Source organism: Protomyctophum bolini (genome assembly GCF_963924005.1).
Source record: "Protomyctophum bolini genome assembly, chromosome: 11".
In the NCBI taxonomy this organism is placed as follows: Eukaryota; Metazoa; Chordata; class Actinopteri; order Myctophiformes; family Myctophidae; genus Protomyctophum; species Protomyctophum bolini.
In genome coordinates this window covers 3,568,526-3,587,438 of record NC_137872.1, presented here as the reverse complement: position 1 = coordinate 3,587,438, position 18,913 = coordinate 3,568,526, and the positions used below count along the sequence as shown (strand labels likewise).

The 18,913-nt window shown below is 45.6% G+C and overlaps 2 protein-coding genes across 3 annotated transcripts in view; both read left to right on the top strand.

The window, feature by feature from the left end:
• The window catches only part of rnf216 (ring finger protein 216), a 39,852-nt gene that overhangs the window by 3,917 nt on the left and 17,022 nt on the right, over nt 1-18,913 (top strand). For both annotated transcript variants that reach the window (XM_080775521.1, XM_080775522.1), the window contains exons 4-13: nt 287-1,708; nt 2,889-2,959; nt 4,450-4,549; nt 6,764-6,925; nt 7,082-7,187; nt 9,055-9,188; nt 11,085-11,135; nt 12,748-12,885; nt 14,867-15,015; nt 16,971-17,049. In XM_080775521.1, the coding sequence (XP_080631647.1) occupies nt 287-1,708; nt 2,889-2,959; nt 4,450-4,549; nt 6,764-6,925; nt 7,082-7,187; nt 9,055-9,188; nt 11,085-11,135; nt 12,748-12,885; nt 14,867-15,015; nt 16,971-17,049 (2,412 nt within the window). The remainder of the gene's footprint in view (nt 1-286; nt 1,709-2,888; nt 2,960-4,449; nt 4,550-6,763; nt 6,926-7,081; nt 7,188-9,054; nt 9,189-11,084; nt 11,136-12,747; nt 12,886-14,866; nt 15,016-16,970; nt 17,050-18,913) is intronic.
• The window catches only part of atp5mf (ATP synthase membrane subunit f), a 382,603-nt gene continuing 375,382 nt past the window's right edge, over nt 11,693-18,913 (top strand). The window contains exon 1 of the mRNA XM_080775563.1: nt 11,693-11,698. The gene's annotated coding sequence lies outside the window, so the exon portion shown is untranslated. The remainder of the gene's footprint in view (nt 11,699-18,913) is intronic.

Here is an 18,913-nt window from a genome sequence, read left to right as displayed (position 1 = left end):
CAGGATATGAAAACTTGACTTGACTTCAAGCATCTTAGATTCTATGCCTAGAGGAGAGAATAATGCATTGGCGTATTTGTTATTGGCTCCAAATGTGTCAGCATTTTATGTTAAAGTATTTTAATGACTTTTTGTGTTTTTGTAAAATCGCATTTGGTACGATGATTCGGCTATATTGGAACGACCATGATTCGGCTATATCTACCAGCCGCTGTGGCTGGCTGGTGTGGGCCCAAAATGTCCTGTTTTATATAATTGTACGTTTTGGTTTTATTTCGGTGTCAAGGCGCTGCCTCCACGGAGACAGGTGATCCGGCCAGCAGCCACGTGGAGTGGTTCACCAGCCAAGCCAACAATCCAAGCCACGACTCACAGTACTTTGTCCGCCTTCCTTGACGCTGTCGCGCCTGGCCTCTCCAGAGAGCCCATGGGCCTCGATGCTGTCGCGTCGACCTCCAGAGACGCCAGGGGCCACATGGGCCTTGACGCTGTGGCATCGACCTCCAGAGACGCCAAGGGACACGCAAAACAGCCCGTGGTGAAACGGGAGCCTCAAGCTGGCTCTTCAACAACAACGCATTCACAGTCGTCTCAGCCAAAACCATCTTCCATCACCCCAAAGCCCCGTGCTTCGACGCTCACAGTCACCACCTCGGACAGCCAAGCGAGGACATGCACCTTTGCCCCGTTTTCTACCTCCAGAGATGCCAATAAGGCCACGGTCGCCCCTGGCCCGTCTCGACTGCCGGACCCACCGGCTCAGCCTCCTCAGCCTAGCACGTCTTCCGGGAATAATAAGGCACAGCCACAGCCGGGCACGTCTGCGTCGACGGCAGCACACACACACACGCACACGCAGTCCCAAGCGAGTACCTCTAACAACATTCAGGTTTTATTTTTACCGGCAATCACCGTTCTTGGGTCAACGTCGTCAACGCAGGTAACCATCAGTACTAGTAACCGGTACACACTCTCGCAGGAGAACCCGCAACCCGGTGCTTCGTCTGCTGCCACACACACACGGACAGACCCGGCTCAGCCCAGTACCTCCAAACAGACCCAGTTAAGTGTGTCCATCAGCGCACAAACACATCGTCCACTGGTGACGATACTGGAGGAACGCAGGCCACAAACCCCGTATCACCAACGCATGCCACCGAACCCCGCCCCGGGACACGTGTTGGTCCCGTTCGGACTCAACAGAACCGCCGAGGCCAGAGAGACCATGGTGGTGTTCCCGCCCCCGCCCCCCGCGGTGCTGATCGCCGCCGCTCCGGAACGCCTGGGACGGCCGGAGGTGGGTCACCGGATCACCGTGGGCAGCCAGGGAGGCGTCGTCAACCCCAACCCTCAGCCATTGGCTGAGCCTAATCAGCCTAACCCCAACGCCAGGGTGCCTAACAATAACCCCAATCCCCCTGCGGCAGCAATCCCCCACCCGCCCCGACCGAACCCCATTCTGAGACAGGCCACTCTCATTTTCGCCCCAGCTCTGGCCCCTGCTCCGGCCCCCGCCCCCGTTGTCCCTGCTCCCCCGGCCCCCAACCCAGAAGGGGCCCTGAACCCAGCCCACGCACCGTTTGGGGTCCCTCCTCCTCCTCCTCCTCCGGCCCCTCCAGCAGACGATGTCCGGCCCGGTCCCTCTGTGCCTCGAGAGGGAAACAGGCCCGAGTATCAGCCTCACATTAGAGCTCTGATACGTGACGTGGTGAGTACTGTTTTATTTTTATTTTAGTAGGGATCTGCAGTTACTGTATTGCATCCGTAATCCGTAACGTAACTATTTGCTGAAAATAGCCGATCTACAAACTCACAACGCGTCACAGCGTGACGTGTTGTGGGCTTTTATATCTGCTATTTTCACCATGCAACAAATTGTAAAATGACTTGTACAGGATCTCTTGTCCACTAGTCCCTTCCTGACACTTTAGTTTTATTTGACAAAATTGTCAATACATTTAGTCTTAGTTTTAGTCATCATAGCTTAGTTTTAATTTAGTTTCCAAGGAAAACACTGTTCAAAGATGGAGTGCCACCATTTTTTTCGACCCTAAAACATGATCATCAGGTATTATTACAATAGAAGGGGGAAGAACTTTTTCCAAAAAGTGTACAGTATTTGTTAAAATCATGCTTTTATGTGGACACGCCCACCAGTTCATTAAGTTTGCCTGGTGGGTGGTGATGGGTGGTGATGGGTGGTGATCCACCTGAACTGAAGCCGCACCCACAGCTGATAGTGTGGGGGCTGATAGTGTGGTGTCACTATATATTACTGTTTACTTCATTGGCCCGTTTGACTGTCAAAGGTTCAGCCTCCAGGAAGAAACACTAAATACAAAGTTAATACACCACTGCACATAAAAACAACTCCAGGGTGTCTAATGAAGTACTGTCACCTCATAGACACATGAAAAACTGGAAAAATACAAAAATTGTGGCACTCCCCATCAAAGAGGTCCAGGTGTTATTTTGTGCAAAAGCTCCTTATTGGCTATTTCCCCTACCATAAGCCCTCAATTAATTGCATTGGATTGAATGGGGCTATGGGGTGTTGTGCTAATTTGCTTATTTCCATCGCTCAAAATTATAATTATTTTGTATATATCCTCTCTTCATAATGTAAATAACATCCCAAGCGGCACACTTTACTACTTATTTAGATGGAAATAAGCGAAATAGCCCCATGCAATTCCCATTCAATTCAATGCAATTCATTGAGGGCTTATGGTAGGGGAAATAGGCAATAAGGAGTTTTGGCACAAAAAAACACCTGGACCTCTTTGGTGGGGACGTAACAACTACAAAGAAAGGTAAGAAAGCCTTCTAGCATGGAATTCTCCTTTAACTCTTTTTCCCCCATCCATCTCCTCTGCATGCGTCTCCAGTTGGATCTATTCCCAGACGCCCAGGAGACCTATGTAGCGGACCTGGTCCAACAAAACAACGACATCAATTTGTAAGAAGCATCTACTTTCCTTCTAAATTACTTTAATTCATTAAAGACTGTGATTAGACCATGCAGGGCTATTGGTCCATGTCCACACAGAATCCTCAGTGTTAGTTTATTATTGACTCTTTATAATTGTAACCTCGTTTAAGAGGTTACATTTATTTGACTGCACTCAGAAATCACAATTACAGCCCTGGGCCGTGGCTCAGTGGTCCAGGCACCTTGACCTGGGCCGTGGCTCAGTGGTCCAGGCACCTTGACCTGGGCTGTGGCTCAGTGGTCCAGGCACCTTGACCTGGGCCGTGGCTCAGTGGTCCAGGCACCTTGACCTGGGCTGTGGCTCAGTGGTCCAGACACCTTGACCTGGGCTGTGGCTCAGTGGTCCAGGCACCTTGACCTGGGCCGTGGCTCAGTGGTCCAGGCACCTTGACCTGGGCCGTGGCTCAGTGGTCCAGGCACCTTGACCTGGGCTGTGGCTCAGTGGTCCAGGCACCTTGACCTGGGCCGTGGCTCAGTGGTCCAGGCACCTTGACCTGGGCCGTGGCTCAGTGGTCCAGGCACCTTGACCTGGGCCGTGGCTCAGTGGTCCAGGCACCTTGACCTGGGCTGTGGCTCAGTGGTCCAGGCACCTTGACCTGGGCCGTGGCTCAGTGGTCCAGGCACCTTGACCTGGGCTGTGGCTCAGTGGTCCAGGCACCTTGACCTGGGCTGTGGCTCAGCGGTCCAGGCACCTTGACCTGGGCTGTGGTCCAGGCACCTTGACCTGGGCCGTGGCTCAGTGGTCCAGGCACCTTTTGGCCGGTAGTCCCAAGTCTGGCAGTGTGCCGCGGGTTCGACTCCCGATCCCGACGGCCTTTACTGCATTCACTCCCCCATCTCTCTCTCTCCCCATGTCCTGTCAGCCTACTGTCTGTCCCTCTATAAAAAACATTTAAAAGAAAATTGATAAATGAACACTGAGGATTTTACTTTGTACTGCATAAAGGACTAAATGCACAGCTTACCAAGGAATAATTGGAATTGGTAGGATTTTTGGGACGACTGTACTGTGAATTGTTAAAGGGGATAATATGTATATTGACCAACTCCCCTTTAATTGTAATGGGCATTAAGATATGGTTTATGTAAATGTTTGGGTGTCCATGATGTGATGTGTATTTTGGGTGGTGCAACCACTCCTATAGACGGCTATGTGTGTCCCTGGCTGGGTGGCTGTCTGTCCGAGCATGAAAATAGGGTTTGTTTCACCACCAAGTGTCACTGTTTCACAGCCTAACACACGGGCCAGGGAGGAGTGCTAGTACAGTACAGTACAGTACCACTCACTTCAGACGGCTCGGATTTCTTTTAATTGTCTTATGATTCTTGATGGCAATTATTTTATGCATTTGATGTATGACCATGTGGTGTTCTTGCTTAACTGTAAGTCGCTCTGGATCAAGAGCGTCTGCTAAATGCCTAAAGTGTAACTGGTCGTCTCTCTGTTGTGTTTCCAGCGTGTGCAACGCACTGTTGGAGAACCCGTATCCCAGGAGAGAGGCCGCCACCGCCGTTCCCACCAGCATCCTGCTGGAGTCTGGAGAATCACAGGCACCGGTAGGGGCCAAGGTTATAATAGTTGACTAAAACTAACTAATAAATAAATTAAAAAACGATAACTAAACTGAAACTGTATTGTGTCCTCAAAACTAACTAAAATTATAGACAAAATACCCTTAGTTTTATTTATATGCCTTTCAGATATTTATAATATAATATCCTTTTAAATTCATTCGATTAATTTCCTCATTTCTCCAACAAGTTTTACGGCAGTTTTCAGCACCGTACGGCAGCATGTAGCCACGCTAACCCTAAACCAAAGTACGAAAAAAACTAAAACTAAACTCAAACTAAGCATTTTCACCAAAATAAAAACTAGCAAACCCGCTTTAAAAACTAACTAAAACCAAAACTATTAACCTTGGTAGGGGCGTGTGCGTGTGTGCTGTAATGGTTTACGCAGTTAAATGGTGCGTGTGTGCGCACGTCAACAGGAATTTAACGTTCATTCATAATCTCTCCAACCAGCGTTTGTGATTGGCATGCACACGGCACGCATGATGCAGAGGTTTCTGGCCTGTGCCCAGCTGCTGCTTTAGGCATAGTCTCTGGAATAGTTTTCATTTTGTTTTAGTCACCTGGAATGTTTTAGTGTTGGTCTAGTTTTAGTCGACTAATAGTAAATACCATAAGATCTTAGTCGACTACCAGCTCAGTGGCCTTGTGGTTAGAGTGTCCGCCCTGAGACTGGGAGGTCGGGGTTCAATTGTATGTCCCTGCCACATACTAGCGTCATGTCCAGGGGGTGTACTTGTACATCAATCTGCCTCACGCTACAGAAACAGGAGATAGGCTCCTGCCCCTGTGGGCCTCATGGCTACAGAAACAGGAGATAGGCTCCTGCCCCTATGGGCCTCATGGCTACAGAAACAGGAGATAGGCTCCTGCCCCTATGGGCCTCATGGCTACAGAAACAGGGGATAGGCTCCTGCCCTATGGGCCTCATGGCTACAGAAACAGGAGATAGGCTCCTGCCCTATGGGCCTCATGGCTACAGAAACAGGAGATAGGCTCCTGCCCTATGGGCCTCATGGCTACAGAAACAGGAGATAGGCTCCTGCCCTATGGGCCTCATGGCTACAGAAACAGGAGATAGGCTCCTGCCCTATGGGCCTCATGGCTACAGAAACAGGAGATAGGCTCCTACCCTATGGGCCTCATGGCTACAGAAACAGGAGATAGGCTCCTGCCCCTATGGGCCTCATGGCTACAGAAACAGGAGATAGGCTCCTGCCCCTATGGGCCTCATGGCTACAGAAACAGGAGATAGGCTCCTGCCCTATGGGCCTCATGGCTACAGAAACAGGAGATAGGCTCCTGCCCCTATGGGCCTCATGGCTACAGAAACAGGAGATAGGCTCCTGCCCTATGGGCCTCATGGCTACAGAAACAGGAGATAGGCTCCTGCCCCTATGGGCCTCATGGCTAAAGAAACAGGAGATAGGCTCCTGCCCTATGGGGCTCATGGCTCGACAAGGCTACTTACTTACTTAGTCGACTAAATCTACAGGTGATTTAGCCGACTGAAATGTATTTTGGCGGGCCTTGATGGTGTCGTAATGCTGAAACGCGTTGTGAGCTTGTAGATATGCCATTTTCAGCATGTAACCATTGTGTAAAATGACTTGTACTGGATCTCCACTAGTCCCTTCCTAACATTTTAGTCTAGGTTTGTCTTTGTTGACAATTGTCAATATATTTAGTCTTGGCAGCGGTGGCCGAACGGTTTGCGGAGCGGTCTTGATATCGGAAGGTCGCTAGTTCGTATCCCCGGACCGGCACGTTAAAATTACCACCGCTGAAGTGCCCTTGGACAAGGCATTGAACCTCTACCATGAAATGTTCTATGAGCAGGGCCTGGCTGTAAACAAGTTCTTGAGCTTAGTCCAGTTACCCTGGGTAACCCTGGGTTTCTTTCTGGCTTTAGTCATCGTAGCTTAGTTTTCGTCAGTGGAAACAGGTAGTCGACGAACATTTTTCGTCTTGGTGCGCTCCCTGTCCTGGTCTCTTGGTGTCCTGGTCTCCCTGTCCTGTCCTGGTCTCCCTGTCCTGTCCTGGTCTCTGTCCTGGTCTCTGGGTGACCTGGTCTCCTGGTCTCTGTCCTGGTCTCTGGGTGACCTGGTCTCCTGGTCTCTGTCCTGGTCTCTGGGTGACCTGGTCTCCTGGTCTCTGTCCTGGTCTCTTGGTGACCTGGTCTCCTGGTCCCTGCAGGTGACGGAGGACCTGTTTGACTACAGCCGGCTGGGCGTGGTGGGAGCAGAGGCCCAGATGCAGGCTGCCGACCTGCTGATGGCCGACTTCAGGATGCTGAAGACTCAGGACCTCAAGTGGGCTCTGAACAACCTCAAGGGACATTATGCAATCACACGGAAGGTAAGGTATATATACACACACATGCTCACACACGTATAGATGGATGTATATATCGTATGTCATAACGTGCAGAAATAGTGTGGTAACAAATAAATAACGTATATTGATGTAGCTAAATACATAGCCTTATGGTTTAATATCTCTACCTGTCTGCAGGCCTTATGTGAAGCCATGAAGAAATGGCAGGAATCGGAGGACCCCTCGGGGAAGAGGCTGCAGAGGATAGAACGTGGAAGCTCCATAGACTTCCAGTTCGAGCACGGTAAATGCACTGCATCACATTTAAAACCCCTTTTGGTGTTTTTAAACATTATGTTATAATTTACCTTTTGAAAAATAGCAGACCTACAAGCTCGTAGCGCGCCACCTACGAGCTTGTAGGTCTGCTATTGTTTGGAGAAAAAAATCGTGAAAATGTGGCGCAAATCCTGACAGAAAACTGTCAGGATTTAGAAGACATTTTTATACATTTTGACGTCGGGCCTGAATGGGTTAAGAGCATACATACGTGCCCTGATAATCCAGACTAATAATCCAGACTAATAATCCAGACTAATACGCAGTAGTAATACACACCCAATGCGAGTTTGAAACTATGACCAACGGCCAAAAAAAACAAACCCTCCCATACCCCATAGAAATACAACAATGCTCAAACACAGCAGCAAGATTTGTGAACTGTTGCGACAAAAGAACGTTAGCCAGTGGAATACAACCACCCTAAGGACTACTTTTTGTACCAAGTAGACCACTGGACCTTGCACATGTAAACAGAGCTGCTACTTATAAACGGATCTTTAAATCTGAGATTTTCTGTATACTATTTAAATAGTCCTGAGAAAAAAATGCTGCCATTTTTCCCAAAGTGACTGCAAAAGAAATTGCTGCCATTTGTTTCAAAAGAAGCTTTATACCATGTATATAATGATGCAATGTGACATAGCTCTGTTTACAAAATGCTGTACCTCCTCCAACTGTATATACTTTCCCCATTTTCAATGGGTTTTATTATATTGTGACACTTGCTTTGGTAATGTAAACGTATGTTTTTCTCATGCCAATAAAGCGCCTTTGAATTGATATTATCGTGACGAGGCTAGAAATTGTAAAGAACGGATATGCATGCAGTACGTCATGATATCAATTAACCCATTTTTACCTAAAATCAGATTCTAAATGTATGTTTCTATGTCAGTCGTTGCGCATCAGCAGTGGCTTTCAGTAGAGTGCCAAACCCAAATTAAGTATACATCAAAAAAATAGGACTTAAAAAAATTCCAAAAAGTTATGGGACAAAGTTCTCACTTTTCCATTTCTTTATTGGCACACACCAAAAAGGAACGCTTACGCGTTTCGGCTATGCAGCCGTCATCAGAGCATCAAGTGAGTACTTTGTCCCCAAGCTTGTTTAATTTTTGGATGTGCTACCTTTTTGGATTTTTTTTATAATTCCAATTTTTTGACCTAAGAAAATGCAACAACAAATCATGAGATATTTTATTGTGCGCAAGGAGATGGGGCAACACAAGAACCAACACCCCGTTTCTGAATTGCCGTTTGCTTTGGTCACTAATGACTGTTTTTACTCTGATAGGCAGCCTGCAATACAAATACAATTGCCAGGGTAGAGTTCATTTATATATAAGTTTGTGTGTTTTTTTGCAGAAGTTGGAACACGTTGTTGAATATTTGTGTTAACCCATTTTAGGTGGGAACCCCTTTTGGTGTTAGCATTATGTTATGCTTTAGCTATTGGAAAATGGCAGATCTACAAGCTCATAGCGCGCCACCGAGTGGCGCGCTACGAGCTTGTAGGTCTGCTATTTTTGAAAAATCAAAGAACGACTGACATGGAAACATAGCTTATTCAGAAAACTGTCAGGATGTAGAAGACATTTTTATAATCTGATCTCAGGTCAGAATGGGTTAAAGAACCACCGTTCTTCTGTGCGTTAGAATCTGATCTCGGGTCAGAATGGGTTAAGAGACACTCACTCGGGGCGTGATGATTGGATGATTCACGTCTTTGACTCACTCGGGGCGTGATGATTGGATGATTCACGTCTTTGACTCACTCGGGGCGTGCTGATTGGATGATTCACGTCTCTGTCTCCCTGACGACCGACCAGGTTCTGTGAAATACGAGAAGAAGATGTTCTTCCTCTCGCAACACCGGCGACACTTCAAGAGTTACGGCATGCTGGAGGAGAGCGTTCAGAAGGAGCTGTCCTTCTACCTGCAGAAAGCCAAGGAGTGGGCCGAGGTACGGACACACACACACACAGACACACACACACACACACACACACACACACACACACACACACACACACTAGGGCATTAACCAAACGTGATTTTTGATAGTCGACTCGAATACCATCAAAATCGATTTATAGTCGATTAGTCGGTGGTAAAATATGATATTTATTCCATCAATCAAGCATTAAAACTTCGTGTTCTGAAACAGCCAGCGAGACGAGCGAGTGAAGCAAAACGGAGCCGGTGAATGCAGGCCGAGTGGAATAGTACTAAGAGAGTGGCGACACCTATGGGCTATAGTTCCAAACATTGGAACTACTTAATTTCATCGCAACTATTATAACTATGATCGTGCGGCATAGCGGTTTGTTTTTTTGTTGGATAAGCATGAAGAAACGGCAAGAGCTACTGTAGTTTGACTGTCACCAAACTGGATAATATTGGGCAGAGTGAGGAGGAACTCCTGCTATACTTTACTGTACCGGACTACACGACGACACGTCTCCAATCTAACTTGTTGAACAAACTACAGTAATAAACTCACCAATAGTAAAAGTATTTACACACTGTAGTTGTCCCCATTGAGCGTATGAGCCTATGAGGCATATCGCATTATGCTTTTCCCAAAGAAAAACTGTCTTGAATGCTGCTAGTCTCCACCGCCGCCCACCGCACTTACACGAGTGAGGGTGACGGTATAACCCACATACAGTAGGCTTGTATATGATATGAAAACAATCAGCCAGGAATGGATTAGTACTGAAGTTGGCGAATTAACAACAAAACAACCGAGCTCACAGCTGCATGCCTGCATGTCTGCTGTAGAAAAGAAAAAAAATCATAAAAAAAGATTAAAATTAATATTAGCGAATAATCGGATGTCAATTAACAGTGTCGAATAGTGTTTTGCTAGTCGACTAGTCGACTATTATGTTAATGCCCTAACACACACACATACACAGACACACACACACACACACACACACACACACACACACACACAGTGTTCAGAAGGAGCTGTCCTTCTACCTGCAGAAGGCCAAGGAGTGGGCCGAGGTATGGTCACACACACACACACACACAGACACACACACACACACACACACACACACACCTGTCCTACCAGCAGAAGGCTGAGGTATGTTACAATTTATCAGACGCTCTTGATCCAGAGCGACTTACATTTAAGCAAAAACAAAAGCATGTCATACATCACATATATAAAAAGTAGTTATCATGAATTGTGTATAAATTAAGAACGTAACAGTGGAGTATCTATGTCAACTATACATGCTATACTATATTATATATCATGTGTACTATAAAGTGCTATGACTACATAAAATGCAATTCTAGTGCCGTCTACGTAACGAGCTATAAGTCGACATAAAATTCTGAAGAGGTGGGTTTTCAGACTACGGCGGAAGATTGGGAGGGAGGCTGCAGTTCTGACTGTGGTGGGAAGTGTGGGAAGTGTTCACACACACACACACACACACACACACACACACACACACACACACACACGGTCAACAGAGCAGTAGACCGTAGCACCATAGCCTCATGGATTAAAACCCATTTTGGGCGGGTTCCTGGAATATCATATTATCAAATGGGGGGGTTGGAGGCCAAATACATCTATTTTTGGTGGTCCTTGACATGAAAATGTTTGGGCACCTCTGACATAGAAACATGGGGGGGGGGGGGTCCCAGGGGGGGTCCCAGGGATATTCTAATGGGGTTAATTGGTGTCATTGTTGGCGTCCTTGACACGAAAAGGTTTGGGCGCCTCTGGTGTGAACAATGCCGTCTGATTGCAAAGCTGTTTGCAGTCGATAATATCTTCTCTTTCTCAACTGTCAACTCAACTGTCTTGTCTTGTGCCCCGCCCCCACTCCAGCACGAGGACTTCCTATTGGCTCTGCAGGTCAACGAGGACGAATACAAAAAGGTAGGCCCAAAACTGACCTGGAGTCTGTGTCGGGGTTCATGCTGCTTGATTTACTTCTCTCACACTAAAAGCCTAACCAAAGGCTAACCAATCACCACCTAACCTAAAATAAGCTAGTTCATGTGTTTAAATGTATGTTTGTGAAATCATAATAAAAGTATAAAAGACAGTTATTTTCCCCTTCCTGAGGGGTTAGGTAGCGCGATATGTTATCAATTAGCAAAGAAATCGTAGCAAACTAAGACAATGTCTTCTCTCGCTCGCTCTCTCTCTCAATCCACTCTGTGTTCTCTAAATGGAAAAGTAATTATATATATATATATAATAGCATGTAGAGATGGATGGATAGATATCTCGAAAGCAGGTGGTGTTCGCAATCCTTTTTTTTCCTTTTTTTTTTTTAACATATTGCAAAGTGCCGGTATATTTCTAAATTAACTTAGTAATGGGTTCTAGTCTAATCTTTACCCTTTCTCACTAAGGTGTGTGTGTGTGTGTCCTTGCTGCTCAGCCGGTAGTGTAGTTGCTGCTGGGTTCATATTTATGATGTTTGTGGTCAGCAGTTTTGAGACCCTCTCTAATTAATCTCTATAATGTGTTGGCACGAGAACATTTCTGCGAGAGTCAAAATGGCTGAAGGTCGCGTATCATTTATCTGCGAAGCTACCGCCGCAGTGCAAGTCCCTGCAAAGCTATTAAGCTGAATAATGCACTGTAAACTTTTGCAGCCAGTCAACGGTAATTAATAATTTGAAAATTATGAAAGCTCATGAAATGTAGACTACCTTTTTAGAGGACCTAGTCATACTGATGGCCTAGCCTGATTGGCTGCCACGCAGGCTGCCTATAAGCCAATGGGAGTGTAGTATGATTGCCTGCTTCCTAAGCTATGCCACACGCAACGGCCAAAGGACTGAGCACCGCAGCGAGCAAGCTGTGCGGACACATTATTACTATGCAATCATTCCTTGTTTTACTTGTAAAATGTGTCTGATTATTTAAGCAATAAGCCACGAGAGGTCTCAGGTTACCGGGTATTTTACACTGGCTGGGGGGCGTAGGTAAAATACCCGGTAAGCTGGGGCCTCGAGTGGCTCATTGCTTTTCTAAAACGGTTACAAACGTATAGCAATATTAACCTAATAAAACTATTGAATTCACAAAAGTAGCTACGCTTTGCGCCCACCAGAGCGAGCCACATCACTTCCTTGTTGTGCTCGGCAAGTATAGGCTATGTGACGGGAGAATAGCGCTTGATGTCTTTACGGGACCGCCTGGAGCCACACATTCACAGTCGTATGAGCCGGGCGGTGCTTATAGACGCCCGCATGGCATGGGTTCGTAAGGCAATCAAGCGCTCCCCTTCCCCCAGTACAGCTACAGAGATGTGGAATCGGCTGTGAATGATATAAAGTGATTGAAGGTGTGGGTTTATCGGTGAAATTTACACCGGTCACGTGACGGTAACCAGCCAATCAAGTATTGGAGCTAACCGTTTTAGAAACATTGTTTGGGAGTTGATATATATATATATAGAGACAGCGTTTTAGTGAGTGCAGCCTGTCGGAGGAACCATCTGAAGTGCAGTTGTCCACCTCCTCCTCCTCCTCAGGACGGACAGCTGATCGAGTGTGGCTGCTGCTACGGAGAGTACGCCTTCGAGAAGATGACCCAGTGTTCAGACGGTCATCTGTTCTGCAAGGAGTGTCTGGTGAAATACGCCCAGGAGGCGGTCTTTGGCTCTGGACAGGTACGCACACACACACACACAGACACACACACACACACACACACACACACAGACAGACACACACACACAGAGGTAGACACCTGTTGAAGGCTACTTTATTTGTTGTAAAACAGCGGTCTCATGATAAGATGCCGTGTGAGCTTGTAGATGTGCAAGCTCAAAGTGCTTTACACAGAGCAATGGAGAAAATGAAAAGAAAAGCAATGCATAAAACATTAAAATAATAAGCAGTAATGCAATACAGCGAGGACATGAATAACAAGGAATTTTTGAAAATCTTTCTCTCGCCACATGGCTTCGCAACAAGCTTGTAAATGGGCTGAATGGCCGTATACAATAGTGTTAAAGTGGTTAAACTGTTTTGTTGGGGTCCCACTGGATCTACTGAGCTTGTCACAGAGTGGCGCGTTACGAGCTTGTAGGTCTGCTTATTTTTGAAAAATCATAAACCTGCACCTGTTCCTACCTGTTCCTATAGTAATGTGTCTTGTATCACGTCCCACCCTGTGTGCACCTGTTCCTACCTGTTCCTATAGTAATGTGTCTTGTATCACGTCCCACCCTGTGTGCACCTGTTCCTACCTGTTCCTATAGTAATGTGTCTTGTATCATGTCTCATCCTGTTCCTATAGTAATGTGTCTTGTATCATGTCCCACCCTGTTCCTACCTGTTCCTATAGTAATGTGTCTTGTATCATGTCCCATCCTGTTCCTACAGTAATGTGTCTTGTATCACGTCCCATCCTGTTCCTACAGTAATGTGTCTTGTATCATGTCCCATCCTGTTCCTATAGTAATGTGTCTTGGATCATGTCCCACCCTGTGTGCACCTGTTCCTACCTGTTCCTATAGTAATGTGTCTTGTATCATGTCCCATCCTGTTCCTACAGTAATGTGTCTTGTATCATGTCCCATCCTGTTCCTATAGTAATGTGTCTTGTATCATGTCCCATCCTGTTCCTATAGTAATGTGTCTTGTATCATGTCCCATCCTGTTCCTACAGTAATGTGTCTTGTATCATGTCCCATCCTGTTCCTATAGTAATGTGTCTTGGATCATGTCCCACCCTGTGTGCACCTGTTCCTACCTGTTCCTATAGTAATGTGTCTTGTATCATGTCCCATCCTGTTCCTACAGTAATGTGTCTTGTATCATGTCCCATCCTGTTCCTATAGTAATGTGTCTTGTATCTTGTCCCATCCTGTTCCTACAGTAATGTGTCTTGTATCATGTCCCATCCTGTTCCTACAGTAATGTGTCTTGTATCTTGTCCCATCCTGTTCCTATAGTAATGTGTCTTGTATCATGTCCCATCCTGTTCCTATAGTAATGTGTCTTGTATCATGTCCCATCCTGTTCCTATAGTAATGTGTCTTGTATCATGTCCCATCCTGTTCCTACAGTAATGTGTCTTGTATCATGTCCCATCCTGTTCCTATAGTAATGTGTCTTGTATCATGTCCCACCCTGTTCCTACAGTAATGTGTCTTGTATCATGTCCCATCCTGTTCCTACAGTAATGTGTCTTGTATCATGTCCCACCCTGTTCCTACAGTAATGTGTCTTGTATCATGTCCCATCCTGTTCCTACAGTAATGTGTCTTGTATCATGTCCCATCCTGTTCCTATAGTAATGTGTCTTGTATCATGTCCCATCCTGTTCCTACAGTAATGTGTCTTGTATCATGTCCCATCCTGTTCCTACAGTAATGTGTCTTGTATCATGTCCCATCCTGTTCCTACAGTAATGTGTCTTGTATCATGTCCCATCCTGTTCCTATAGTAATGTGTCTTGTATCATGTCCCATCCTGTTCCTATACGTAGTAATGTGTCTTGTATCATGTCCCATCCTGTTCCTATAGTAATGTGTCTTGTATCATGTCCCACCCTGTGTGCACCTGTTCCTACCTGTTTCTACCTGTTCCTACCTGTTCCTATAGTAATGTGTCTTGTATCATGTCCCACCCTGTGTGCTGCAGTCAGAGCTGAGCTGCATGGAGAGCGGCTGCACCTGTTCCTACCCGGTGTGTGAGCTGGAGAAGGTCCTGCCGGAGAACATCCTCCTGAAGTATTACGAGAGGCAGGCCGAGGAGGCTGTGGCCGCCACCTGTGGAGACGAGCTAGTGCGGTAAGGGAACGGCTGCGCCGAGGTGTGGCAGCTGATTTCTATTTTAAGTTTTAGTCATGGTCTCTTGAGTCACATTTTAGTCACCTGGAATGTTTCAGTGCTAAATCTACAGTTGATTTAAGTCGTCTAAAATGCATTTTGGCGGGCCTTGATGCCGTCGTAATGACGGGTCTTGGTCAGGTATGAATCATACCTGACCAAGACCCACAACAAGGGTCGAAACGTTGTTTAATAAAGACATTTCCTGGCAGCAGAGAAAACGGTGTGCGGACATCCCTTTCTTTTCATTAAAGGAGAATTCCATGCCTTTCTTTGTAGTTGTTACGTCCCCACCATAAGTCCTCAATGAATTGCATTGAATTGAATGGGGCTATGGGGTTTTGTGCTAATTCGCTTAATTCCATCGAAATAAGTAATAAAGTGTGCCGCTTGGGATATTATTTACATTATGAAGAGAGGATATATACAAAAACATTACAGTTTTGAGCGATGGAAATATGCGAATTAGCACAACACCCCATAGCCCCATTCAATTGCCATTCAATACAATTCATTTAGGGCTTATGGTAGGGGAAATGGCCAATAAGGAGGTTTTGCACAAAATAATAACCTCTTTGTTGGGGACGTAACAACTACAAATAAAGGTAAGAAAGCCTTCTAGCATGTAATTCTCCTTTAAAGGTAATTCCACATGTGCACAGTCTCCTTGTGGACCGGAGAGGAAATTAATGTTGTAGTTTCTATATCAGATCCAATGTTTTCCCATTATTTGGTCACAAGCTCTTGATACTTTTCAATGGGAAATGTATTAAAAAAAAACAATGAAACTTTGTGAATCTCCCGGTCAAGGCTTTATTACAGATTAACGTTTGGACACAGTCTTCTGTCTTTGTCTGATAAAGACGCTGTGTCGAAACGTTAATCTGTAATAAAGCCTTGACCGGGAGCTTCACACAGTTACAGTGTGCAGACTTCTAAAATATAATATTTTGTATCGCCTTATCCACTTTTTGTCCTGCACCTGCCATCCAGTAGATGTTCCAGTTCTATTATTTCTCAAATTAACCCATTCTGACCTGAGATCAGATTCTAAAAATGTCTTCTACATCCTGACAGTTTTCTGAAAAAGCTATGTTTCTATAATGTCAGTCGTTCTTCGATTTATCAAAAATAGCAGACCTACAAGCTCGTAGCGCGCCACTCGGTGGCGCGCTATGAGCTTGTAGATCTGCTAATTTTTCAATAGCTAAAGCATGACATGATGCTAACGTCAAAATGGGTCAAAACTAGTGAATAGCGGCCACATTGTGTTGTCACAATGTGTTGCGACGTGTTGTGAGCCTGTAGATAGTTTTATTTTCTTTCTTGTTTCTTCATAAATCAATGCCCTGCATTGTGTGTCACACAAGGTTTCTGCCAGACAGTAACGAGTCCGTATCCTTTCGTTTCATCATGTGGTGTTGAGAACATACAGTATGGAGTGGCTGTACTGTACCTGTTCTCTCTGTGTGATGGGTGGTCTGTGTCCGTTGGGTTCCCTCTCTGTGTGATGGGTGTTCTGTGTCCGTTGGGTTCCCTCTCTGTGTGATGGGTGTTCTGTGTCCGTTGGGTTCTCTCTCTGTGTGATGGGTGGTCTGTGTCCGTTGGGTTCCCTCTCTGTGTGATGGGTGTTCTGTGTCCGTTGGGTTCTCTCTCTGTGTGATGGGTGGTCTGTGTCCGTTGGGTTCCCTCTCTGTGTGATGGGTGTTCTGTGTCCGTTGGGTTCTCTCTCTGTGTGATGGGTGGTCTGTGTCCGTTGGGTTCCCTCTCTGTGTGATGGGTGGTCTGTGTCCGTTGGGTTCTCTCTCTGTGTGATGGGTGGTCTGTGTCCGTTGGGTTCTCTCTCTGTGCGATGGGTGGTCTGTGTCCGTTGCGTTCTCTCTCACCTCTCCCTTCCCTCTCTGACCCAAACCCAGGTGTCCGTTCTGCAACTTTCCGGCCTTGTTGGACAAAGGCATGTCCCTGTTCAGCTGTCCCAACCCTGCATGCCGCAAGGTCAGTCCCAGACGCACACACACGAACCGTAACGTCATGCTCACGTTCTCTCTCACACACACACACACACACACACACACACACACACACACACACACACACACACACACACACACACACACTCACGTTCTCACACACACACACACACACACACACACACTCACGTTCTCACTCACACACCCACACTCGGGTCAAATGTCCGCTGAATCTGCCACTATGATAATATTGGCGTCGGTGTCAACTTGCCCTGGTAAATAATCTCTTGAATGGGACGAATGTGAAGACATTGCATGTGAAATAAATAATGTTTCAGAGCTAACGCAGCATGTTGGAGGAGGAGGCCATTTATTTCATCCTTGATTTTCATTTGTTTAAAGGCCAAATGTGACCATGGGAATGGTTTCAACTAGGGCTGCAACTAACGATTATTTTCATAATCAATTCATCTGCCGATTATTTAAACGATTAATCGGATTATGATACTTATTTAGCTATCACCTTAAAAATATATTATAGGTTATTTTAGACATAACTAACTAACTAACAAAAATATATAATTCATTCAAAATTTAAAATAATTAAAGCAACTCTTTAGGCTTATTCTGACATTTAATTAAAGAATAGCTACACATGTGTCGATCTAGAAGGAACTCTTCTGAACTCAAATAGGTCATTTAAAAATAAATATTCAAGCCATACGTTTTGTTCTTGATACTATAATCGTTATGTCATATTTAGCTTTGCAGTCACTACTGTACAACTATCATCAGATTATAAGGGAAGAGAGATGGCTCACTCTTTAGTTTAGTTACACTTAACACTGGAAAACTATGGTTAAGTGGGAAATCACCTATGATAAATTGAAAAAAACTAAAACTGATTAGTTGCCGATTTGATTAATCGATTACTGAATTAGTTGACAACTAATTGAATAATCGATTCGATTACGATGAATCGTTGCAGCCCTAGTTTCAACATGGCGAAGACGAGCTTGCTTGAACACGTGCCGCCGTTTCTGGCAAAACCACCGCGGTTTGCACGACAAAAAAGGCTTACCGAGAGAGAGGGAGAGAGAGAGAGAGAGATGGAGGGATCAAAGTAAAGCAGGCAGTAGTGTGTGTTTGTGTGTGTGTGTGTGTGTGTGTGTGTGTCTACGAGAGACAAAGATTGATGAACAATTAAAAAAAAATTATGGTGACGATGAAGAGACTTCCATCTGGGGAGGTCGTTGACTGTGTCTCCTGGTACGTCCCCCCCCCCCCCTTGAGGAATGCGTGGGGGGGGGGCTTTGTCAGACTGTCAGCCATCTGCCAAGGCTGTCACAAGCTTTATTATTTAACCCATTCTGACCTGAGATCAGATTCTAAAAATGTTCTTCTACATCCTGACAGTTTTCTGAAAAAGCTATGTTTCTATGTCAGTCGATTTTTCTAAAATAGCAGACCTACAAGCTCATAGCGCGCCACTCGGTGGCGCGCTATGAGCTTGTAGATCTGCTATTTTTCAATAGCTAAAGCATGACATAATGCTAACACCAAAAGGCGTTCCCTCCCAAAATGGGTTAACACACACACACACACACACGCTTGTTATTACTTTACTTGTGAGGACATCGACATTTCTTTTGGACTGCGGATTTATGAATAGTTATTATTATTCTTTTTAGCGTATCTTTGTCAATGTTAATCCTGAAGCGCATGACTTGCCGTGTAGCGATGCGGTGTGAGGTCTTGTAGGTCTGCTGCTTTTTACCGTGCAGGGAACTGGCATGATGTAACTATAAGTAGTAATCCGGCCTAACCTGAATCTTTAACCTTAATTGTAAGCCTAACTGCCCACATGTGTATATATATATTTTGTAACC